Source organism: Anolis carolinensis, unplaced genomic scaffold (assembly GCF_035594765.1).
Source record: "Anolis carolinensis isolate JA03-04 unplaced genomic scaffold, rAnoCar3.1.pri scaffold_17, whole genome shotgun sequence".
Classification (NCBI taxonomy): Eukaryota; Metazoa; Chordata; class Lepidosauria; order Squamata; family Dactyloidae; genus Anolis; species Anolis carolinensis.
This window is the reverse complement of record NW_026943827.1, coordinates 60996-87500: the sequence shown is the minus strand read 5'-3', so window position 1 is coordinate 87500 and position 26505 is coordinate 60996. Positions and strand designations below refer to the sequence as shown.

Below are 26505 nucleotides of genomic sequence, written 5' to 3'. Positions count from 1 at the left end.
CAGTTGAGTTGTGTTGGGTTCTGTTGGGTTGGGTTGGGTCCAGTTGGGTTGTGTGAGGTGCATTTGGGTTGGGTTGGGTTCAGTTGGGTTCAGTTGGGTTGGGTTGAGTCCAGTTGAGTTGTGTTGGGTTCTGTTGGGTTGGGTTGGGTCCAGTTGGGTTGTGTGAGGTGCATTTGGGTTGGGTTGGGTCCAGTTGGGTTCAGTTGGGTTGGGTTGAGTCCAGTTGAGTTGTGTTGGGTTCTGTTGGGTTGGGTTGGGTCCAGTTGGGTTGCCCAAGGTTTGAGTTGGGTTGAGTCCAGTTGAGTTGTGTTGGGTTCTGTTGGGTTGGGTTGGGTCCAGTTGGGTTCAGTTGGGTTGGGTTGAGTCCAGTTGAGTTGTGTTGGGTTCTGTTGGGTTGGGTTGGGTCCAGTTGGGTTGCCCAAGGTTTGAGTTGGGTTGAGTCCAGTTGAGTTGTGTTGGGTTCTGTTGGGTTGGGTTGGGTCCAGTTGGGTTCAGTTGAGTTGGGTTGAGTCCAGTTGAGTTGTGTTGGGTTCTGTTGGGTTGGGTTGGGTCCAGTTGGGTTGCCCAAGGTTTGAGTTGGGTTGAGTCCAGTTGAGTTGTGTTGGGTTCTGTTGGGTTGGGTTGGGTCCAGTTGGGTTCAGTTGAGTTGGGTTGAGTCCAGTTGAGTTGTGTTGGGTTCTGTTGGGTTGGGTTGGGTCCAGTTGGGTTGCCCAAGGTTTGAGTTGGGTTGAGTCCAGTTGAGTTGTGTTGGGTTCTGTTGGGTTGGGTTGGGTCCAGTTGGGTTCAGTTGGGTTGGGTTGAGTCCAGTTGAGTTGTGTTGGGTTCTGTTGGGTTGGGTTGGGTCCAGTTGGGTTGCCCAAGGTTTGAGTTGGGTTGAGTCCAGTTGAGTTGTGTTGGGTTCTGTTGGGTTGGGTTGGGTCCAGTTGGGTTGTGTGAGGTGCATTTGGGTTGGGTTGGGTTCAGTTGGGTTCAGTTGGGTTGGGTTGAGTCCAGTTGAGTTGTGTTGGGTTCTGTTGGGTTGGGTTGGGTCCAGTTGGGTTGTGTGAGGTGCATTTGGGTTGGGTTGGGTCCAGTTGGGTTCAGTTGGGTTGGGTTGAGTCCAGTTGAGTTGTGTTGGGTTCTGTTGGGTTGGGTTGGGTCCAGTTGGGTTGCCCAAGGTTTGAGTTGGGTTGAGTCCAGTTGAGTTGTGTTGGGTTCTGTTGGGTTGGGTTGGGTCCAGTTGGGTTCAGTTGAGTTGGGTTGAGTCCAGTTGAGTTGTGTTGGGTTCTGTTGGGTTGGGTTGGGTCCAGTTGGGTTGTGTGAGGTGCATTTGGGTTGGGTTGGGTTCAGTTGGGTTCAGTTGGGTTGGGTTGAGTCCAGTTGAGTTGTGTTGGGTTCTGTTGGGTTGGGTTGGGTCCAGTTGGGTTGTGTGAGGTGCATTTGGGTTGGGTTGGGTCCAGTTGGGTTCAGTTGGGTTGGGTTGAGTCCAGTTGAGTTGTGTTGGGTTCTGTTGGGTTGGGTTGGGTCCAGTTGGGTTGCCCAAGGTTTGAGTTGGGTTGAGTCCAGTTGAGTTGTGTTGGGTTCTGTTGGGTTGGGTTGGGTCCAGTTGGGTTCAGTTGGGTTGGGTTGAGTCCAGTTGAGTTGTGTTGGGTTCTGTTGGGTTGGGTTGGGTCCAGTTGGGTTGCCCAAGGTTTGAGTTGGGTTGAGTCCAGTTGAGTTGTGTTGGGTTCTGTTGGGTTGGGTTGGGTCCAGTTGGGTTCAGTTGGGTTGGGTTGAGTCCAGTTGAGTTGTGTTGGGTTCTGTTGGGTTGGGTTGGGTCCAGTTGGGTTGCCCAAGGTTTGAGTTGGGTTGAGTCCAGTTGAGTTGTGTTGGGTTCTGTTGGGTTGGGTTGGGTCCAGTTGGGTTCAGTTGGGTTGGGTTGAGTCCAGTTGAGTTGTGTTGGGTTCTGTTGGGTTGGGTTGGGTCCAGTTGGGTTGCCCAAGGTTTGAGTTGGGTTGAGTCCAGTTGAGTTGTGTTGGGTTCTGTTGGGTTGGGTTGGGTCCAGTTGGGTTCAGTTGGGTTGGGTTGAGTCCAGTTGAGTTGTGTTGGGTTCTGTTGGGTTGGGTTGGGTCCAGTTGGGTTGCCCAAGGTTTGAGTTGGGTTGAGTCCAGTTGAGTTGTGTTGGGTTCTGTTGGGTTGGGTTGGGTCCAGTTGGGTTCAGTTGGGTTGGGTTGAGTCCAGTTGAGTTGTGTTGGGTTCTGTTGGGTTGGGTTGGGTCCAGTTGGGTTCACTTGAGTTGGGTTGAGTCCAGTTGAGTTGTGTTGGGTTCTGTTGGGTTGGGTTGGGTCCAGTTGTGTTGCCCTAGGTTTGAGTTGGGTTGAGTCCAGTTGAGTTGTGTTGGGTTCTGTTGGGTTGGGTTGGGTTCAGTTGGGTTCAGTTGGGTTGGGTTGAGTCCAGTTGAGTTGTGTTGGGTTCTGTTGGGTTGAGTTGGGTCCAGTTGGGTTCTGTTGGGTTGGGTTGAGTCCAGTTGAGTTGTGTTGGGTTCTGTTGGGTTGGGTTGGGTTGGGTCCAGTTGGATTCTGTTGGGTTGGGTTGAGTCCAGTTGAGTTGTGTTGGGTTCTGTTGGGTTGAGTTGGGTCCAGTTGGGTTCTGTTGGGTTGGGTTGAGTCCAGTTGAGTTGTGTTGGGTTCTGTTGGGTTGGGTTGGGTTGGGTCCAGTTGGATTCTGTTGGGTTGGGTTGAGTCCAGTTGAGTTGTGTTGGGTTCTGTTGGGTTGAGTTGGGTCCAGTTGGGTTCTGTTGGGTTGGGTTGAGTCCAGTTGAGTTGTGTTGGGTTCTGTTGGGTTGGGTTGGGTTGGGTCCAGTTGGATTCTGTTGGGTTGGGTTGAGTCCAGTTGAGTTGTGTTGGGTTCTGTTGGGTTGGGTTGGGTCCAGTTGGGTTGCCCAAGGTTTGAGTTGGGTTGAGTCCAGTTGAGTTGTGTTGGGTTCTGTTGGGTTGGGTTGGGTCCAGTTGGGTTGCCCAAGGTTTGAGTTGGGTTGAGTCCAGTTGAGTTGTGTTGGGTTCTGTTGGGTTGGGTTGGGTCCAGTTGGGTTGCCCAAGGTTTGAGTTGGGTTGAGTCCAGTTGAGTTGTGTTGGGTTCTGTTGGGTTGGGTTGGGTCCAGTTGGGTTCAGTTGGGTTGGGTTGAGTCCAGTTGAGTTGTGTTGGGTTCTGTTGGGTTGGGTTGGGTCCAGTTGGGTAGCCCAAGGTTTGAGTTGGGTTGAGTCCAGTTGAGTTGTGTTGGGTTCTGTTGGGTTGGGTTGAGTCCAGTTGGGTTCAGTTGGGTTGGGTTGAGTCCAGTTGAGTTGTGTTGGGTTCTGTTGGGTTGGGTTGGGTTGGGTCCAGTTGGGTTCACTTGAGTTGGGTTGAGTCCAGTTGAGTTGTGTTGGGTTCTGTTGGGTTGGGTTGGGTCCAGTTGGGTTCAGTTGAGTTGGGTTGAGTCCAGTTGAGTTGTGTTGGGTTCTGTTGGGTTGGGTTGGGTCCAGTTGGGTTGTGTGAGGTGCATTTGGGTTGGGTTGGGTTCAGTTGGGTTCAGTTGGGTTGGGTTCAGTCCAGTTGAGTTGTGTTGGGTTCTGTTGGGTTGGGTTGGGTCCAGTTGGGTTGTCCAAGGTTTGAGTTGGGTTCAGTTGAGTTGGGTTGAGTCCAGTTGAGTTGTGTTGGGTTCTGTTGGGTTGGGTTGGGTCCAGTTGGGATGTCTAAAGTTTGAGTTGGGTTGAGTCCAGTTGAGTTGTGTTGGGTTCTGTTGGGTTGTGTTGGGTCCAGTTGGGTTGTCCAAGGTTTGAGTTGGGTTGAGTCCAGTTGAGTTGTGTTGGGTTCTGTTGGGTTGGGTTGGGTCCAGTTGGGTTGTCCAAGGTTTGAGTTGGGTTCAGTTGAGTTGGGTTGAGGCCAGTTGAGTTGTGTTGGGTTCAGTTGAGTTGGGTTGAGTCCAGTTGAGTTGTGTTGGGTTCTGTTGGGTTGGGTTGGGTCCAGTTGGGTTGCCCAAGGTTTGAGTTGGGTTGAGTCCAGTTGAGTTGTGTTGGGTTCTGTTGGGTTGGGTTGGGTTGGGTCCAGTTGGGTTCAATTGAGTTGGGTTGAGTCCAGTTGAGTTGTGTTGGGTTCTGTTGGGTTGGGTTGGGTCCAGTTGGGTTCAGTTGAGTTGGGTTGAGTCCAGTTGAGTTGTGTTGGGTTCTGTTGGGTTGGGTTGGGTCCAGTTGGGTTGTGTGAGGTGCATTTGGGTTGGGTTGGGTTCAGTTGGGTTCAGTTGGGTTGGGTTCAGTCCAGTTGAGTTGTGTTGGGTTCTGTTGGGTTGGGTTGGGTCCAGTTGGGTTGTGTGAGGTGCATTTGGGTTGGGTTGGGTTCAGTTGGGTTCAGTTGGGTTGGGTTGAGTCCAGTTGAGTTGTGTTGGGTTCTGTTGGGTTGGGTTGGGTCCAGTTGGGTTGTGTGAGGTGCATTTGGGTTGGGTTGGGTTCAGTTGGGTTCAGTTGGGTTGGGTTGAGTCCAGTTGAGTTGTGTTGGGTTCTGTTGGGTTGGGTTGGGTCCAGTTGGGTTGTGTGAGGTGCATTTTGGTTGGGTTGGGTTCAGTTGGGTTCAGTTGGGTTGGGTTGAGTCCAGTTGAGTTGTGTTGGGTTCTGTTGGGTTGTCCAAGGTTTGAATTAGGTCCAGTTGGGTTGTGTGAGTTGCATTTGGGTTGGGTTGGGTCCAGTTGGGTTGTCCAAGGTTTGAATTAGGTCCAGTTGGGTTGTGTGAGTTGCATTTGGGTTGGGTTGGGTCCAGTTGGGTTGTCCAAGGTTTGAATTAGGTCCAGTTGGGTTGTGTGAGGTGCATTTGGGTTGGGTTGGGTTCAGTTGGGTTCATTTGAGTTGAGTTGCTTCCAGTTGAGTTGTGTTGGGTTCTGTTGGGTTGGGTTGGGTTCAGTTGGGATGTCCAAGGTTTGAGCTAGGTCCAGTTGGGTTGTGTGAGGTGCATTTGGGTTGGGTTGGGATCATTTGAATTGAGTTGTGTCCAGTTGAGTTGTGTTGTGTTGGGTTGGGTCCAGTTGGGTTGTCCAAGGTTTGAGTTGGGTTCAGTTGCGTTGGGTTGAGTCCAGTTGAGTTGTGTTGGGTTGGGTTGGGTCCAGTTGGGTTGTGTGAGGTGCATTTGGGTTGGGTTGGGTTCAGTTGGGTTCAGTTGAGTTGGGTGGAGTCCAGTTGAGTTGTGTTGGATTCTGTTGGGTTGTCCAAGGTTTGAGTTGGGTTCAGTTGAGTTGGGTTGGGTCCAGTTGTGTGAGGTGCATTTGGGTTGGGTTGGGTTCATTTGTGTTGGGTTGAGTCCAGTTGAGTTGTGTTGGGTCCAGTTGGGATGTCCACGGTTTGAATTAGGTCCAGTTGGGTTGTGTGAGTTGCATTTGGGTTGGGTTGGGTCCAGTTGGGTTGTCCAAGGTTTGAATTAGGTCCAGTTGGGTTGTGTGAGTTGCATTTGGGTTGGGTTGGGTCCAGTTGGGTTGTCCAAGGTTTGAATTAGGTCCAGTTGGGTTGTGTGAGTTGCATTTGGGTTGGGTTGGGTCCAGTTGGGTTGTCCAAGGTTTGAATTAGGTCCAGTTGGGTTGTGTGAGGTGCATTTGGGTTGGGTTGGGTTCAGTTGGGTTCATTTGAGTTGAGTTGCTTCCAGTTGAGTTGTGTTGGGTTCTGTTGGGTTGGGTTGGGTTCAGTTGGGATGTCCAAGGTTTGAGCTAGGTCCAGTTGGGTTGTGTGAGGTGCATTTGGGTTGGGTTGGGATCATTTGAATTGAGTTGTGTCCAGTTGAGTTGTGTTGTGTTGGGTTGGGTCCAGTTGGGTTGTCCAAGGTTTGAGTTGGGTTCAGTTGCGTTGGGTTGAGTCCAGTTGAGTTGTGTTGGGTTCTGTTGGGTTGGGTTGGGTCCAGTTGGGTTGTGTGAGGTGCATTTGGGTTGGGTTGGGTTCAGTTGGGTTCAGTTGAGTTGGGTTGAGTCCAGTTGAGTTGTGTTGGATTCTGTTGGGTTGTCCAAGGTTTGAGTTGGGTTCAGTTGAGTTGGGTTGGGTCCAGTTGTGTGAGGTGCATTTGGGTTGGGTTGGGTTCATTTGTGTTGGGTTGAGTCCAGTTGAGTTGTGTTGGGTTCTGTTGGGTTGTGTTGGGTCCAGTTGGGTTGTCCAAGGTTTGAGTTGGGTTGAGTCCAGTTGAGTTGTGTTGGGTTCTGTTGGGTTGGGTTGGGTCCAGTTGGGTTGTCCAAGGTTTGAGTTGGGTTCAGTTGAGTTGGGTTGAGGCCAGTTGAGTTGTGTTGGGTTCAGTTGAGTTGGGTTGAGTCCAGTTGAGTTGTGTTGGGTTCTGTTGGGTTGGGTTGGGTCCAGTTGGGTTGCCCAAGGTTTGAGTTGGGTTGAGTCCAGTTGAGTTGTGTTGGGTTCTGTTGGGTTGGGTTGGGTTGGGTCCAGTTGGGTTCAATTGAGTTGGGTTGAGTCCAGTTGAGTTGTGTTGGGTTCTGTTGGGTTGGGTTGGGTCCAGTTGGGTTCAGTTGAGTTGGGTTGAGTCCAGTTGAGTTGTGTTGGGTTCTGTTGGGTTGGGTTGGGTCCAGTTGGGTTGTGTGAGGTGCATTTGGGTTGGGTTGGGTTCAGTTGGCTTCAGTTGGGTTGGGTTCAGTCCAGTTGAGTTGTGTTGGGTTCTGTTGGGTTGGGTTGGGTCCAGTTGGGTTGTGTGAGGTGCATTTGGGTTGGGTTGGGTTCAGTTGGGTTCAGTTGGGTTGGGTTGAGTCCAGTTGAGTTGTGTTGGGTTCTGTTGGGTTGGCTTGGGTCCAGTTGGGTTGTCCAAGGTTTGAGTTGGGTTCAGTTGAGTTGGGTTGAGGCCAGTTGAGTTGTGTTGGGTTCAGTTGAGTTGGGTTGAGTCCAGTTGAGTTGTGTTGGGTTCTGTTGGGTTGGGTTGGGTCCAGTTGGGTTGCCCAAGGTTTGAGTTGGGTTGAGTCCAGTTGAGTTGTGTTGGGTTCTGTTGGGTTGGGTTGGGTTGGGTCCAGTTGGGTTCAATTGAGTTGGGTTGAGTCCAGTTGAGTTGTGTTGGGTTCTGTTGGGTTGGGTTGGGTCCAGTTGGGTTCAGTTGAGTTGGGTTGAGTCCAGTTGAGTTGTGTTGGGTTCTGTTGGGTTGGGTTGGGTCCAGTTGGGTTGTGTGAGGTGCATTTGGGTTGGGTTGGGTTCAGTTGGGTTCAGTTGGGTTGGGTTCAGTCCAGTTGAGTTGTGTTGGGTTCTGTTGGGTTGGGTTGGGTCCAGTTGGGTTGTGTGAGGTGCATTTGGGTTGGGTTGGGTTCAGTTGGGTTCAGTTGGGTTGGGTTGAGTCCAGTTGAGTTGTGTTGGGTTCTGTTGGGTTGGGTTGGGTCCAGTTGGGTTGTGTGAGGTGCATTTGGGTTGGGTTGGGTTCAGTTGGGTTCAGTTGGGTTGGGTTGAGTCCAGTTGAGTTGTGTTGGGTTCTGTTGGGTTGGCTTGGGTCCAGTTGGGTTGTGTGAGGTGCATTTTGGTTGGGTTGGGTTCAGTTGGGTTCAGTTGGGTTGGGTTGAGTCCAGTTGAGTTGTGTTGGGTTCTGTTGGGTTGTCCAAGGTTTGAATTAGGTCCAGTTGGGTTGTGTGAGTTGCATTTGGGTTGGGTTGGGTCCAGTTGGGTTGTCCAAGGTTTGAATTAGGTCCAGTTGGGTTGTGTGAGTTGCATTTGGGTTGGGTTGGGTCCAGTTGGGTTGTCCAAGGTTTGAATTAGGTCCAGTTGGGTTGTGTGAGGTGCATTTGGGTTGGGTTGGGTTCAGTTGGGTTCATTTGAGTTGAGTTGCTTCCAGTTGAGTTGTGTTGGGTTCTGTTGGGTTGGGTTGGGTTCAGTTGGGATGTCCAAGGTTTGAGCTAGGTCCAGTTGGGTTGTGTGAGGTGCATTTGGGTTGGGTTGGGATCATTTGAATTGAGTTGTGTCCAGTTGAGTTGTGTTGTGTTGGGTTGGGTCCAGTTGGGTTGTCCAAGGTTTGAGTTGGGTTCAGTTGCGTTGGGTTGAGTCCAGTTGAGTTGTGTTGGGTTGGGTTGGGTCCAGTTGGGTTGTGTGAGGTGCATTTGGGTTGGGTTGGGTTCAGTTGGGTTCAGTTGAGTTGGGTGGAGTCCAGTTGAGTTGTGTTGGATTCTGTTGGGTTGTCCAAGGTTTGAGTTGGGTTCAGTTGAGTTGGGTTGGGTCCAGTTGTGTGAGGTGCATTTGGGTTGGGTTGGGTTCATTTGTGTTGGGTTGAGTCCAGTTGAGTTGTGTTGGGTCCAGTTGGGATGTCCACGGTTTGAATTAGGTCCAGTTGGGTTGTGTGAGTTGCATTTGGGTTGGGTTGGGTCCAGTTGGGTTGTCCAAGGTTTGAATTAGGTCCAGTTGGGTTGTGTGAGTTGCATTTGGGTTGGGTTGGGTCCAGTTGGGTTGTCCAAGGTTTGAATTAGGTCCAGTTGGGTTGTGTGAGTTGCATTTGGGTTGGGTTGGGTCCAGTTGGGTTGTCCAAGGTTTGAATTAGGTCCAGTTGGGTTGTGTGAGGTGCATTTGGGTTGGGTTGGGTTCAGTTGGGTTCATTTGAGTTGAGTTGCTTCCAGTTGAGTTGTGTTGGGTTCTGTTGGGTTGGGTTGGGTTCAGTTGGGATGTCCAAGGTTTGAGCTAGGTCCAGTTGGGTTGTGTGAGGTGCATTTGGGTTGGGTTGGGATCATTTGAATTGAGTTGTGTCCAGTTGAGTTGTGTTGTGTTGGGTTGGGTCCAGTTGGGTTGTCCAAGGTTTGAGTTGGGTTCAGTTGCGTTGGGTTGAGTCCAGTTGAGTTGTGTTGGGTTCTGTTGGGTTGGGTTGGGTCCAGTTGGGTTGTGTGAGGTGCATTTGGGTTGGGTTGGGTTCAGTTGGGTTCAGTTGAGTTGGGTTGAGTCCAGTTGAGTTGTGTTGGATTCTGTTGGGTTGTCCAAGGTTTGAGTTGGGTTCAGTTGAGTTGGGTTGGGTCCAGTTGTGTGAGGTGCATTTGGGTTGGGTTGGGTTCATTTGTGTTGGGTTGAGTCCAGTTGAGTTGTGTTGGGTTCTGTTGGGTTGTGTTGGGTCCAGTTGGGTTGTCCAAGGTTTGAGTTGGGTTGAGTCCAGTTGAGTTGTGTTGGGTTCTGTTGGGTTGGGTTGGGTCCAGTTGGGTTGTCCAAGGTTTGAGTTGGGTTCAGTTGAGTTGGGTTGAGGCCAGTTGAGTTGTGTTGGGTTCAGTTGAGTTGGGTTGAGTCCAGTTGAGTTGTGTTGGGTTCTGTTGGGTTGGGTTGGGTCCAGTTGGGTTGCCCAAGGTTTGAGTTGGGTTGAGTCCAGTTGAGTTGTGTTGGGTTCTGTTGGGTTGGGTTGGGTTGGGTCCAGTTGGGTTGTGTGAGGTGCATTTGGGTTGGGTTGGGTTCAGTTGGGTTCAGTTGAGTTGGGTGGAGTCCAGTTGAGTTGTGTTGGATTCTGTTGGGTTGTCCAAGGTTTGAGTTGGGTTCAGTTGAGTTGGGTTGGGTCCAGTTGTGTGAGGTGCATTTGGGTTGGGTTGGGTTCATTTGTGTTGGGTTGAGTCCAGTTGAGTTGTGTTGGGTCCAGTTGGGATGTCCACGGTTTGAATTAGGTCCAGTTGGGTTGTGTGAGTTGCATTTGGGTTGGGTTGGGTCCAGTTGGGTTGTCCAAGGTTTGAATTAGGTCCAGTTGGGTTGTGTGAGTTGCATTTGGGTTGGGTTGGGTCCAGTTGGGTTGTCCAAGGTTTGAATTAGGTCCAGTTGGGTTGTGTGAGTTGCATTTGGGTTGGGTTGGGTCCAGTTGGGTTGTCCAAGGTTTGAATTAGGTCCAGTTGGGTTGTGTGAGGTGCATTTGGGTTGGGTTGGGTCCAGTTGGGTTCATTTGAGTTGAGTTGCTTCCAGTTGAGTTGTGTTGGGTTCTGTTGGGTTGGGTTGGGTTCAGTTGGGATGTCCAAGGTTTGAGCTAGGTCCAGTTGGGTTGTGTGAGGTGCATTTGGGTTGGGTTGGGATCATTTGAATTGAGTTGTGTCCAGTTGAGTTGTGTTGTGTTGGGTTGGGTCCAGTTGGGTTGTCCAAGGTTTGAGTTGGGTTCAGTTGCGTTGGGTTGAGTCCAGTTGAGTTGTGTTGGGTTGGGTTGGGTCCAGTTGGGTTGTGTGAGGTGCATTTGGGTTGGGTTGGGTTCAGTTGGGTTCAGTTGAGTTGGGTGGAGTCCAGTTGAGTTGTGTTGGATTCTGTTGGGTTGTCCAAGGTTTGAGTTGGGTTCAGTTGAGTTGGGTTGGGTCCAGTTGTGTGAGGTGCATTTGGGTTGGGTTGGGTTCATTTGTGTTGGGTTGAGTCCAGTTGAGTTGTGTTGGGTCCAGTTGGGATGTCCACGGTTTGAATTAGGTCCAGTTGGGTTGTGTGAGTTGCATTTGGGTTGGGTTGGGTCCAGTTGGGTTGTCCAAGGTTTGAATTAGGTCCAGTTGGGTTGTGTGAGTTGCATTTGGGTTGGGTTGGGTCCAGTTGGGTTGTCCAAGGTTTGAATTAGGTCCAGTTGGGTTGTGTGAGTTGCATTTGGGTTGGGTTGGGTCCAGTTGGGTTGTCCAAGGTTTGAATTAGGTCCAGTTGGGTTGTGTGAGGTGCATTTGGGTTGGGTTGGGTTCAGTTGGGTTCATTTGAGTTGAGTTGCTTCCAGTTGAGTTGTGTTGGGTTCTGTTGGGTTGGGTTGGGTTCAGTTGGGATGTCCAAGGTTTGAGCTAGGTCCAGTTGGGTTGTGTGAGGTGCATTTGGGTTGGGTTGGGATCATTTGAATTGAGTTGTGTCCAGTTGAGTTGTGTTGTGTTGGGTTGGGTCCAGTTGGGTTGTCCAAGGTTTGAGTTGGGTTCAGTTGCGTTGGGTTGAGTCCAGTTGAGTTGTGTTGGGTTCTGTTGGGTTGGGTTGGGTCCAGTTGGGTTGTGTGAGGTGCATTTGGGTTGGGTTGGGTTCAGTTGGGTTCAGTTGAGTTGGGTTGAGTCCAGTTGAGTTGTGTTGGATTCTGTTGGGTTGTCCAAGGTTTGAGTTGGGTTCAGTTGAGTTGGGTTGGGTCCAGTTGTGTGAGGTGCATTTGGGTTGGGTTGGGTTCATTTGTGTTGGGTTGAGTCCAGTTGAGTTGTGTTGGGTCCAGTTGGGATGTCCACGGTTTGAATTAGGTCCAGTTGGGTTGTGTGAGTTGCATTTGGGTTGGGTTGGGTCCAGTTGGGTTGTCCAAGGTTTGAGTTGGGTTCAGTTGATTTGGATTGGGTCCAGTTGAGTTGTGTTGGGTTCTGTTGGGTTGTGTTGGGTCCAGTTGGGTTGTCCAAGGTTTGAGTTGGGTCCAGTTGAGTTGTGATGGGTCCAGTTGAATTGGGTTGGGTCCCGTTGAGTAGGGTTGGGTCCTGTTGATTTGGGATGGGTCTCATTGGGTTGAATTGGGTTGGGTTGAGTTGGGTTGTCCAAGGTTTGAGTTGGGTTCAGTTGAGTCTGGTTGGGTCGAGTTGAGTTGTGTTGAGTCGGGTTGGGTCCAGTTGAGTTGTGTTGGGTTCAGTTGAGTCTGGTTGGGTCCAGTTGAGTTGTGTTGGGTTCAGTTGAGTCTGGTTGGGTCCAGTTGAGTTGTGTTGGGTTCTGTTGAGTCTGGTTGGGTCCAGTTGAGTTGTGTTGGGTTTTGTTGAGTCTGGTTGGGTCCAGTTGAGTTGTGTTGGGTTCTGTTGAGTCGGGTTGGGTCCAGTTGAGTTGTGTTGGGTTCAGTTGAGTCTGGTTGGGTCCAGTTGAGTTGTGTTGGGTTCAGTTGAGTCTGGTTGGGTCCAGTTGAGTTGTGTTGGGTTCAGTTGAGTCTGGTTGGGTCCAGTTGAGTTGTGTTGGGTTCAGTTGAGTCTGGTTGGGTCCAGTTGAGTTGTGTTGGGTTTTGTTGAGTCGGGTTGGGTCCAGTTGAGTTGTGTTGGGTTCAGTTGAGTCTGGTTGGGTCCAGTTGAGTTGTGTTGGGTTCAGTTGAGTCTGGTTGGGTCCAGTTGAGTTGTGTTGGGTTTTGTTGAGTCGGGTTGGGTCCAGTTGAGTTGTGTTGGGTTCAGTTGAGTCTGGTTGGGTCCAGTTGAGTTGTGTTGGGTTCTGTTGAGTCTGGTTGGGTCCAGTTGAGTTGTGTTGGGTTTTGTTGAGTCTGGTTGGGTCCAGTTGAGTTGTGTTGGGTTCTGTTGAGTCTGGTTGGGTCCAGTTGAGTTGTGTTGGGTTCTGTTGAGTCTGGTTGGGTCCAGTTGAGTTGTGTTGGGTTCTGTTGAGTCTGGTTGGGTCCAGTTGAGTTGTGTTGGGTTCAGTTGAGTCTGGTTGGGTTCTGTTGAGTCAGGTTGGGCCCAGTTGAATTATCATCCACCCTGTTGTCATGGAGCAATCATCACCTGATCAAGTTTAGACTTTTATGCGTATTTTTATTTATTTTTAATATTTAACATTTACTTATAATTTCTATTTTTGTGTATTTTAGTATTTACTCTTTTCGGTGCTTAACCCGTATTTTTAATGTTTGTTTCCTGATTTATTATAATATATTAATAAATTAACATTTTGATTAATCAATTAATTATTTTTTTCTGTTAATTAATCCCTTTTAATTTATTTTTTCTACGCAGGTCCATGACCTGGACCCGAACGCCTGGAAAGGGGTTGAGGTCATCCACATCGACATCGCTGACCGGGGTCAAGTCGAGCCTGGGGTCAGTCGTGGGGTCAGAGGGCATGCCGGGGTCATGGGGCGGGGCATATATATATATATACATAATTTTATATATAATTTTATATATAAAGGACTACAAAGCAGAGGAAGACCCGGCTTTATTCCAATCGGTCAAGACACAGAGGGGACCCCTGGGACCTGACTGGAAGGTAGTATATTATTATTATTATTATTATTATTATTATTATTATTATTATTATTATTACTATTATTAATATGTTAATTATATCATATAATATATTATAATAATTATTACTATTATTATTAATACTACTACTATTACTATTATTAATATGTTAATTATATCATATAATTATATATTATAATTATAATAATAATAATTATTATTATTACTACAATTACTATTATTAATATGTTAATTATATCATATAATTATATATTATAATTATAATTATTACTATTATTATTATTATTACTACTACTATTACTATTATTAATATGTTAATTATATCATAATTATATATTATAATTATAATTATTACTATTATTATTATTATTAATTGTATTATTTTTATTATATTTTATATCATATAATTATATATTATAATTATTATTATTACTATTACTATTATTATTAATTGTATTATATTTATTATATTTGTTATATTATTTATATCTTTTATTATTATAATATTATATTTATTATAATAAGAATAATGGGAAAGAAATCCCATCTCTTTTATCTTTTTATTCTTTTGGAATTATTATTATTATTATTATTACTACTATTACTATTATTAATATGTTAATTATATCATATAATTATATATTATAATTATAATTATTACTATTATTATTATATTTATTATATTTGTTATATTATTTATATCTTTTATTATTATAATATTATATTTATTATAATAAGAATGATGGGAAAGAAATCCCATCTCTTTTATCTTTTTATTCTTTTGGAATTATTATTATTATTATTATTATTATTATTATTATTATATTTTATAAGAAATACAATAATAATAAATTCCAAAAGACCTTGGATAATATTTTATAATAAATGCAATATTAATTTTAATTTCCAAAAGAACTTGGATAATATTTTATAATAAATAATGTATAATTTTACAATAAATATAATAATGATAATTTCCAATAGAACTTGGATAATATTTTATAATAAATAATATATAATATTTTATAATAAATACAATATTAATTTTAATATATAATTTTACAATAAATATAATAATGATAATTTCCAATAGAACTTGGATAATATTTTATAATAAATAATATATAATTTTACATTAAATATAATAATAACTTCCAAAAGAACTTGGATAATATTTTATAATAAATAATATATAATTTTACAATAAATATAATAATGATAATTTCCAATAGAACTTGGATAATATTTTATAATAAATAATATATAATATTTTATAATAAATACAATATTAATTTTAATATATAATTTTACAATAAATATAATAATGATAATTTCCAATAGAACTTGGATAATATTTTATAATAAATAATATATAATATTTTATAATAAATACAATAATAATAATTTACAAAAGAACTTGGATAATATTTTATAAAAATATTATATAATATTTTATAATAAATACAATAAAATAATTTCCAAAAGAACTTGGATAATATTTTATAAAAATATTATATAATATTTTATAATAAATACAATAAAAATAATTTACAAAAGAACTTGGATAATAAGTTATAATAAATAATATATAATATTTTATAAGAAATATAATAATAATAATAATAATAATAATTCCAAAAGAACTTGGATAATATTTTATAATAAATAATATATAATATTTTATAATAAATACAATAATAATAATTTACAAAAGAACTTGGATAATATTTTATAATAAATAATATATAATTTTACAATAAATATAATAATGATAATTTCCAAAAGAACTTGGATAATATTTTATAATAAATAATATATAATATTTTATAATAAATACAATAATAATAATTTACAAAAGAACTTGGATAATATTTTATAATAAATAATATATAATATTTTATAATAAATACAATAATAATAATTTACAAAAGAACTTGGATAATATTTTATAAAAATATTATATAATATTTTATAATAAATACAATAATAATAATTTACAAAAGAACTTGGATAATATTTTATAAAAATATTATATAATATTTTATAATAAATACAATAAAAATAATTTCCAAAAGAACTTGGATAATAAGTTGTAATAAATAATATATAATATTTTATAAGAAATATAATAATAATAATAATAACAATAATTCCAAAAGAACTTGTATAATATTTTATAAGAAATATTATTTAATAATAATTTCCAAGAGAATGTGTATAATAATTTATAATAAATAATATATATATATTATAATAAATATAATAATAATAATTACCAAAATAAGTGGATAACATTTTATAATAAATATTATGTAATATTTTATAATAAATATTAGATATTATATAATGTTAAATACCAGAAAAAATCCTTATTGATAATGTTATTTTTAATATTTTTTTTATTTACCTTAGAAAGAGCTGGCGGCCAATGAGGAGTGTCCCAAAATGTGCGCATACAAGTTGGTGACCATTAAATTCAGATGGTGGGGATTGCAGAACAAGATAGAAAATTTCATCCAGAAGGTTATTATATTATTATATTTTAAATTATTATTATTATTATTATTATTATTTATATAATTATATTATTTTATTATTATTATATTATTATTATAATTTTATATTATTATAACATTTTATTATGTTATTACGTTATTACATAATTATATTCTTGCATTATATATTATAATATTGTGATATTACATTATTATTTTATAACATTATTACTTAATTAATATTATTGCATTATATATTATAATATTGTGATATTACATTATATAGTATATTATTATTAAAACATTTTATTATATTACATTATTACATTATATATATTGAATTATAATAATGATGCATTTTATATATTAGTGCATTATATTATATTTTAATATTGTATTATTACATTATATTATATTATTTCATTATAACCCTGTTATTACATTAAATTATTATATTATTTTATAATATTACATTATATGATATTATATCATATTAAATTAAATATAATATAGTAAAACAACATTATATTGTGATTATTATATGATGTTATATCATATTAAATTATAATATAATAAAACATTATATCATAACATTATTTATATAGAAAAAACATATTGTATTGTATAATAATATACATTCCAGTGATAATAATATACGAATACTATAATATTATTATATTATGTTTAATTTTTATATTAACATATTGTATTGTATAATAATATACATTCCAGTAATAAATATTATATTAATAATATAAAATTATGTTTAATTTTTATAATATTAATAATATAATATTAGTATATTGTGTTTAATTTTTATTTTATTAACATATTGTAATTCATAATAATATACACTCCAGTAATAATAATATATTAATAATATAATATTGTTTTATTGTGTGATTTTTATAATATTAATATACTATATATTATATATAATATTATATACAATATATTAATATTATATATATATAATATATACAATATATTATATATATAATATTATACAATATATTAATGCAATCTGTATACGAATACTATATTATTATATTATGTCTTTTTATATTAACATATTGTATTGTATAATAATATACATTCCAGTAATAAATATTATATTAATAATATAAAATTATATGTTTAATTTTTATAATATTAATAATATAATATTAGTATATTGTGTTTAATTTTTATTTTATTAACATATTGTAATTCATAATAATATACACTCCAGTAATAATAATATATTAATAATATAATATTGTTTTATTGTGTGATTTTTATAATATTAATATACTATATATATTATATATAATATTATATACAATATATTAATATTATATATATAATATTATACAATATATTAATGCAATCTGTACACATAAAGTGGCAGAGATGTCAGGTTTTATTAGATTATAAAAATGTTTCAAATATAATAATAATAATATATTAATAGTATAATATTGTTTTATTATGTTTAATTTTTATATTAATATACTATATAATATATAATGTATACACATAATCAAAGTGGCAGAGATGTCAGGTTTTATTAGATTATAAAAATGTTTCAAATATAATAATAATAATAATATATTAGTATAATATTGTTTTATTATGTTTAATTTTTATATTAATATACTATATAATATATAATGTATACACATAATCAAAGTGGCAGAGATGTCAAGTTTTATTAGATTATAAAAATGTTTCAAATATAATAATAATAATAATAATAATATATTAATAGTATAATATTGTTTTATTATGTTTAATTTTTATATTAATATACTATATAATATATAATGTATACACATAATCAAAGTGGCAGAGATGTCAGGTTTTATTAGATTATAAAAATGTTTCAAATATAATAATAATAATATATTAATAGTATAATATTGTTTTATTATGTTTAATTTTTATATTAATATACTATATAATATATAATGTATACACATAATCAAAGTGGCAGAGATGTCAAGTTTTATTAGATTATAAAAATGTTTCCAATATAATAATAATAATAATAATAATAATAATAATATATTAATAGTATAATATTGTTTTATTATGTTTAATTTTTATATTAATATACTATATAATATATAATGTATACACATAATCAAAGTGGCAGAGATGTCAAGTTTTATTAGATAATAATATATCATTTTTTCATATATATATTTTTTTAAATAGCAAGAGAAGCGGATATTCACCAATTTCCACCGACAGCTCTTCTGCTGGATTGACAGGTGGATTGATTTGACAATGGAAGACATTCGGAGGATGGAGGACGAGACACAAAGAGAGCTCGAGGCGGTGAATAATTTTATATATATATATATATATATATATATATATACACACACATTATTTATTTGAATATATTACATTAAAATTAATATTTTAATTTCTTACATACATAGCAAAAAAAATATATAATTTTTCTTGGTTCAACCCTGCATTTAATTGCATTTATTTCTCCATTAAATTCTATTTCCCCCTTTATAAAATTCTAGTTTTTCCTGAATTAAATTCTATTTTTTTCCCTTAATATAATTCTCCTTTTTCCGTAATTTAATTTAATTTAATTTTTTCTTATATTATTTAATTTTTACTTAATTATATTAAGTAAAAAAAAAAATTATGGGAAAAGTAGAATTATATTAAGGAAAAATCAAATTTAATTAAGGAAAAAACAAAATTATATTAAGTAAAAATAAAATTTGATATAATTTTATTTTTACTTAATATAATTTTGTTTTTTCCTTAATTAAATTTGATTTTTCCTTAATATAATTCTACTTTTTCCGTAATTTAATTTAATTTTTTCCTTAATATAATTTTATTTTTACTTAATATAATTTTGTTTTTTCCTTAATTAAATTTGATTTTTCCTTAATATAATTCTACTTTTCCCATAATTTTATTTTATTTTTTTACTTAATATAATTTTGTTTTTTCCTTAATTAAATTCTATTTTTTTCCTTAATATAATTCTTTTTCCGTAATTTAATTTAATTTTTTCCTTAATATAATTTTATCTTTATTTAATATAATTTTGTTTTTTCCATAAATTCTATTTTTTCCTTAATATAATTCTACTTTTTCCATAATTTAATTTAATTTTTCCTTAATATATATTTATTTTTTTCCTTAATATATATTTATTTTTTTTCCTTAATATAATTTTGTTTTTTCCTTAATTAAATTCTATTTTTTCCTTAATATAATTCTACCTTTCCTTAAACTCATTTTATTTTTCCTTAATATCATTCTATATTTTCTCTAATTTTATTTTTTAAATTAACTTGTTTTTTCCTTAATTAAATTCTATTTTTTTCTCTAATTTAATTTTTTCTTTAATTAAATTCTGTTTTATCCTTAATTAAATTCTTTTTTCTCTAATATAATTTTATTTTAATTAACTTTTGTTTTTTCCTTAATTAAATTCTATTTTTTTCTCTAATTTAATTTTTTCTTTAATTAAATTCTGTTTTTTCCTTAATTAAATTCTTTTTTCTCTAATATAACTTTATTTTTTAATTAAATTCTGTTTTTTTCCTTAATTAAATTCTATTTTTTCCTCTAATATAATTTTTTTTTCTTTCATTAAATTCTGTTTTTTCTTTCATTAAATTCTAATCTTTTTCCTCAATTAAATTCACTATTTTTCTTAATTCTTTATTTCCCTCAAAGGCTGTCTGGTCATCTGTCTCCTCTTATTAATATTTTTTTCCTCATTAGATTCTAATATTTGCCGCAACTAAATCCTACGTTTTCCTTTGAGACCATCGGGCTTTCTTTCTCTTCTTTCTTGTCTCGTTTCCTCTTCCATTCTAATAAATCTCCTAATTAAATTCTAATATTTTTCCTAATCCGATTCTAATTTTCCGTTAAGACTATCGGGTCATCTTGTCTCTTCTGTCTAATAATTTTTCAGGACTGAATTCTAATATTTTTCACCGATTAGATTCTACGTTTTCATTGCGTCATCTATCTCGTCTTTCTAATATTTTCATAATTAGATTCTAACATTTTCCTTGATTAGTTTACGAAAGCGATGTCTCCTATCTATCCTCTCATTACCCTCTCCACCTGCGATCTCGTCCTCCAAACTCATTAAATTCTAATATTTTTCCTGATTAGATTTCTATGTTTTCCTCAAAGGCTGCCACATCTTATTTTAAGGTGATTTTTGGTATATTTCGGAAATTTTTACAATATATTTCTGTAGGGTTTTTTGTATTTATATGGTTTTTTTTTCTATTTTTCTGTGAATTTTTACAATATATGTCTGTATTTTTTTTGTATTTTCTGTGAATTTTTTCTATTTTTCTGTGAATTTTAATACTATATTTCTGTGTAATTTTTTTTGTATTTTTACGGGGTTTTAATGTGAATTTTTACAATATGTTTCTATGTATTTTTCATATTTTTATATGATTTTTTTCTATTTTCATATGAATTTTTACAATATATTTCCATGTACTTTATGTGATTTTTTGTATTTTTATATTAATTTTTACAATATATTTCCGTGTATATTTTCGTATATTTACATGTTTTTTTCTATATTGATGTGCATTTTCCAGTATATTTCCATGTAATTTCTGTTATATTTTTCTGGGATTTTTTTTTGTTTTTTCATGTGAGTTTTTGCAATATATTTACGTGGATTTTTTTCTTCGTATTTTTATGCGGATTTTTACAATATATTTCCATGTAATTTCTTTTCTATTTTTATGGGATTTTTTTTCTATTTTTATGTGAATTTTTACAATAAATTTCCATGGATTTTTTTTGTATTTTATGTGGATTTTTACAATATATTTCTGTGTAATATTTTTGTATTTTTATGGGATTTGTTTCTATTTTTATGTGAATATTTGTGATATATTTGTGTGGATTTTTTGTATTTTTATGTGGGTTTTTACAATATATTTCTGTGTTATTTTTTTGTATTTTTATGGGATTTTTTTTCTATTTTATGTTAATTTTTACAATATATTTCCGTATATATTTTCTTATATTTACATGATTTTTTCTATTTTGATGTGAATTTTTACAGTACATTTCCATGTAATTTCTTGTATATTTCTCTGGATTTTTTCATATTTTTATGTGGATTTTACAATATATTTCTGTGTAATTTTTTTGTATTTTTATGTTAATTTTTACAATATATTTCCGTGTAATTTTTTTGTATTTTTATGTTAATTTTTACAATATATTTCCGTGTAATTTTTTTGTATTTTTATGTTAATTTTTACAATATATTTCCGTGTATATTTTCGTATATTTACATGATATTTCGTATTTTTTTCCCCTATTTTTATGTGAATCTTTGTGATATAGTTCTGTGGATTTTTTTGTATGTTTAGGTGGGGTTTTTTTTACAATATATTTCCTTGGATTTTTTTTTGTACACATAAAGGCAGCATAAAATCTAATAGAAAAATCCAGGGACAGTCCTTCAAACTTGGAAGCATGGAACTAGAATTCCCTTGGCATTATTATTATTATTATTATTATTATTATTATTATTATTATTATTATTATTGGCATATTATTTTAGTATTATTATTATTATTATTGGCATCCTTGGCTAGGACTTTGAAAGAAACCCACATGAAATCGTGTTGTTTCCCCTGATGACCTGATCGCAGCTTCTTCTCTAACAAGCGCTGTGACCTTCAGCAATTCTGTTGAGCAGTTTACTAAAGCGATGTCTCCTATCTACCTGCTCATTACACTCTCCACCTGCGGTCTCGTCCTCTAAACTCATTAAATTCTAATAATTTTCCTAATCCGATTCTAATTTTCCGTTAAGACTATCGGGTCATCTTGTCTCTTCTGTCTAATAATTTTTCAGGACTGAATTCTAATATTTTTCACTGATTAGATTCTACGTTTTCATTGCGTCATCTATCTCGTCCTTGTAATATTTTCATAATTAGATTCTAACATTTTCCTTGATTAGTTTACAAAAGCGATGTCTCCTATCTACATGCTCATTACACTCTCCACCTGCGGTCTCGTCCTCCAAACTCATTCAATTCTAATATTTTTCCCGATTCGATTTCTGTGTTTTCTTCAACGTCTTATCTCTCTCTTCCATTCTAATATCTTTCCTGGTTATATTATAATATTATTTCCCGATCACATGATGTCCTTCATCCCCTCGTGTTCTAGATCCGCCGGAAAGGTCCGGTTCGAGGAACTTCGGCAAACGACGTCTAACGAGGAAACCCTTTCCCAGATCCTTTGCAAAATCCCAGAAAGATCCCTCTGTATGTCTTGGTTTACGTGCAGTCATAGTCATCATAATTTCATTTATTTTAATTTTTTTATTATTATTGTTAGTTATTATTTGTTGTTATTATTGCTTTCATTTGATTGGATATTTAATTATCCTTCGTTTTATTTTTTTCCCTTTGTTTTATTATTACTTATTCTTTGTTGTTATTATTGATTTCATTATATTGGATATTTAATTATCCCTCGATTCTTTGTTGTTATTATTGATTTCATTATATTGGATATTTAATTATCCCTCGATTCTTTGTTGTTATTATTGATTTCATTATATTGGATATTTAATTATCCCTCGATTCTTTGTTGTTATTATTGCTTTCATTTGATTGGATATTTAATTATCCTTCGTTTTATTTTTTTCCCTTTGTTTTATTATTACTTATTCTTTGTTGTTATTATTGATTTCATTATATTGGATATTTAATTATCCCTCGATTCTTTGTTGTTATTATTGATTTCATTATATTGGATATTTAATTATCCCTCGATTCTTTGTTGTTATTATTGATTTCATTATATTGGATATTTAATTATCCCTCGATTCTTTGTTGTTATTATTGCTTTCATTTGATTGGATATTTAATTATCCTTCGTTTTATTTTTTTCCCTTTGTTTTATTATTACTTATTCTTTGTTGTTATTATTGATTTCATTATATTGGATATTTAATTATCCCTCGATTCTTTGTTGTTATTATTGATTTCATTATATTGGATATTTAATTATCCCTCGATTCTTTGTTGTTATTATTGATTTCATTATATTGGATATTTAATTATCCCTCGATTCTTTGTTGTTATTATTGCTTTCATTTGATTGGATATTTAATTATCCTTCGTTTTATTTTTTTCCCTTTGTTTTATTATTACTTATTCTTTGTTGTTATTATTGATTTCATTATATTGGATATTTAATTATCCCTCGATTCTTTGTTGTTATTATTGATTTCATTATATTGGATATTTAATTATCCCTCGATTCTTTGTTGTTATTATTGATTTCATTATATTGGATATTTAATTATCCCTCGATTCTTTGTTGTTGTTATTGATTTCATTATATTGGATATTTAATTATCCCTCGATTTTATTATTATAATATATACATTCATCGGGTGGGATTTTTTCCACCCTATTCTTATTTTCCACTTTAGATAAAATAAAATATGAAATAAAATAAAATAAAATAAATGTAGTAAATAAAATAAAGTAAATGTAGTAAATAAAATAAAATAATGTAAATAATACAAAATAATAAAGAAAATATACTATAATAGCAATAATAAAATGAATAAAAGTTGAAATAAAATAATATAAAATACTAAACAAAATACTATTTATTTCTATTTATTTTCTGTTATTTTTTATATTTTTATGTTATATTTTTTAGTTATTTTCCTCTTTATTCAAAAATGAAATTGGAAAGAAATCCTAATTTAATTCCCAAATTTAATTCTAATTTAAATCCCTAATTTAATTCTAATTTAATTCTTGAATATAATCCTAATTTATTTCCCAAATTTAATCCTAATTTTATTCCCAAATTTAATTTTAATTTAATTTTTAATTTAAATTCCCAAATTTAATCTTAATGTAATTTCTAAATTTAATCCTAATTTAATTCCCTAATTTAATTCTAATTTATTTCCCTAATTTATTTCCCTAATTTAATTCTAATCTAATTCCCAAATTTTATTCTAATTTAATTCTTGAAATTAATCCTAATCTAATTCCCTAATTTAATTCTAATTTTTTCCCTAATTTAATTCTAATGTAATTCCCAAATTTAATTCTAATCTAATTCACAAATTTAATTCTAATCTAATTCACAAATTTAATCCTAATTTAATTCCCAGATTTAATCCTCAATTAAATCCCAAATTTAATCCTTAATTTAATTCCAGTTTAACCCTAAATTTTATTCCCAAATTTAATTCCAATTTAATTCCCAAATTGTTATCATTTAATCCCCAAATTTAATCCTTAATCGAAATCCCAAATTAAATTCAAATTATTTCATATTATTTTTATTTTTCCCTTTTTCCTCAGATTTTTCTCCCCAAATTTTTCTTTCTGATTTCTATCATATTATTTTAGTTATTAATTAGTATTTTATTAATTAATTCCTATGATGTTAATTAATTTTCTCTTAATTTTTTTCTTCCCAGCTGCGGAATCAGGGGGAAGTGCGGGGGACGAGCGCTGCCAACGACGAGTGACTTCCTGTTTCCTGTCGAGGGAGGGACTTCCTGTTTCAAAAGAAGGCGGGGCTAGGGAAGCTCCGCCCCTTTTCCCATCACAAAGAAAGGAAAAAAAAAGACTCTTTTGAAAAAGAAGAAGAAATAATGATGGACCAATTTGTTTCTCTCTTCGTTAGTTGATTTATGTAATATTTTTCCCAATTTAATTCCCAGATTTAATTCTAATTTAATTCCCAAATTTAATTCCAATTTATTCACCAATTTAATTTGTTTCTCTCTTCGTTAGTTGATTTATGTAATATTTTTCCCAATTTAATTCCCAGATTTAATTCTAATTTAATTCCCAAATTTAATTCCAATTTATTCACCAATTTAATTTGTTTCTCTCTTCGTTAGTTGATTTATGTAATATTTTTCCCAATTTAATTCCCAGATTTAATTCTAATTTAATTCCCAAATTTAATTCTAATTTATTCACCAATTTAATTCCATTTTATTAACAAATTTAATTCCCAAATTTAATTCCAATTTATTCACCAATTTAATTTGTTTCTCTCTTCGTTAGTTGATTTACGTAATATTTTTCCCAATTTAATTCCCAGATTTAATTCTAATTTAATTCCCAAATTTAATTCCAATTTATTCACCAATTTAATTTGTTTCTCTCTTCATTAGTTGATTTATGTAATATTTTTCCCAATTTAATTCCCAGATTTAATTCTAATTTAATTCCCAAATTTAATTCCAATTTATTCACCAATTTAATTTGTTTCTCTCTTTGTTAGTTGATTTATGTAATATTTTTCCCAATTTAATTCCCAGATTTAATTCTAATTTAATTCCCAAATTTAATTCTAATTTATTCACCAATTTAATTCCATTTTATTAACAAATTTAATTCCCAAATTTAATTCCAATTTATTCACCAATTTAATTTGTTTCTTCGTTAGTTGATTTATTTAATATTTTTCCCAATTTAATTCCCAGATTTAATTCTAATTTATTCACCAATTTAATTCCATTTTATTAACAAATTTAATTCCCAAATTTAATTCCAATTTATTCACCAATTTAATTTGTTTCTCTCTTCGTTAGTTGATTTATGTAATATTTTCCCAGATTTAATTCTAATTTAATTCCCAGATTTAATTCTAATTTAATTCCCAAATTTAATTCTAATTTATTCACCAATTTAATTCCCAAATTTAATTCCAATATATTCACCAATTTAATTCCCAAATTTAATTCCAATTTATTAACAAATTTAATTCCAATTTATTCACCAATTTAATTCCCAAATTTAATTCCAATTTGTGAATTAAATTGGAATTAAAATTTGGAATTAAATTGGAAAATAAATTAAATTTGGAGTGATAATTTATTGGTGTTTACAGTTCTACCTTGGAATTTAGATTTGGAATTTATTACAGAATTAAATTAAACGGGAATTTAAATTTGGAATTTATTACAGAATTAAATTAAATGGGAATTTTGGAATTTATTACAGAAGTAAATGGGAATTTAAATTTGGAATTTATTGCAGAATTAAATAGAAATTAAAATTTGGAATTTTTTACAGAATTAAATTAAATGGGAATTTATATTTGTAATTTATTTAAATTAAATTAAATAGGAACTTAAATGTGGAATTTATTACAGAATTAAATTGAACGGGAATTTAATTTTGGAATTTATTACAGAATTAAATTAAATGTGAATTTAAATGTGGAATTTATTACAGAATTAAATTAAATGGGAATTAAAATTTGGAATTTATTGCAGAATTAAAATTTGGAATTTATTACAGAATTAAATTAAATGGGAATTCAAATTTGGAATTTATGGCAGAATTAAAATTTGGAATTTATTACAGAATTAAATTAAATGGGAATTCAAATTTGGAATTTATGGCGGAATTAAAATTTGGAATTTATTACAGAATTAAATTAAATGGGAATTAAAATTTGGAATTTATGGCAGAATTAAAATTTGGAATTTATTACAGAATTAAATTAAATGGGGATTTATATTTGGAATTGAATAGATTTTGGAATTCAATCTGGAAATTTAGTACAGAATTAAATTCAACGGGAATTTGAATGGGAAAATATTACTTAAATTATTATTCTAAAAATTCGTAATTAATTGGGAAAACACACGAGTCGTTAGCCATGTTTGCGATTATTGTTAATTAATATTAATGACGAAGATGTCGAATTTTCGGGGAAAAAGGGACGGATTTACATGGAAAATTATTCTGAAATTATATTGTCCTCTGAATAAACTTGTATATATTCAAGCGTGGTCTGTTTCCTGTTGGGATGATGGGACTTGTAGTACCTTCACTCACTTCCAGAGGCCACTGTGACCCCCACGAATGACGGACCGGGATGAAATTTGGCACACAGACTCCCCATGACCCACATTACGACCTGGTGAAGTTTGGGGGATAACGGACCACGGATGATGGGATTTGCAGTACCTTCACTCGCTTCCAGAGGCCACTGTGACCCCCACCAATGACAGATCGGAACCAAACTCGGTACACAGAATCCTAATAACCCACTTTACATCCTGGTGAAGTTTGGGGGAGGACGGACCACGGATGATGGGACTTGTAGTACCTTCACTCATTTCCAGAAGCCACTGTGACCCCCACGAATGACGGACCGGGATGA

The 26505-nt window shown here is 34.6% G+C and overlaps 1 protein-coding gene across 1 annotated transcript in view; it reads left to right on the top strand.

Annotated features, from left to right (window-relative positions):
* Positions 1-26126, top strand: part of LOC134294553 (phosphatidylinositol transfer protein beta isoform) — a 40087-nt gene extending 13961 nt beyond the window's left edge. Inside the window, exons 7-11 of the mRNA XM_062966088.1 lie at positions 12560-12643; positions 12735-12812; positions 15224-15334; positions 17506-17628; positions 23795-26126. Of these exons, the coding sequence (XP_062822158.1) occupies positions 12560-12643; positions 12735-12812; positions 15224-15334; positions 17506-17628; positions 23795-23845 (447 nt within the window). The 3' untranslated portion in view covers positions 23846-26126. The remainder of the gene's footprint in view (positions 1-12559; positions 12644-12734; positions 12813-15223; positions 15335-17505; positions 17629-23794) is intronic.
* The last annotated feature ends 379 nt before the right edge of the window (positions 26127-26505 follow it).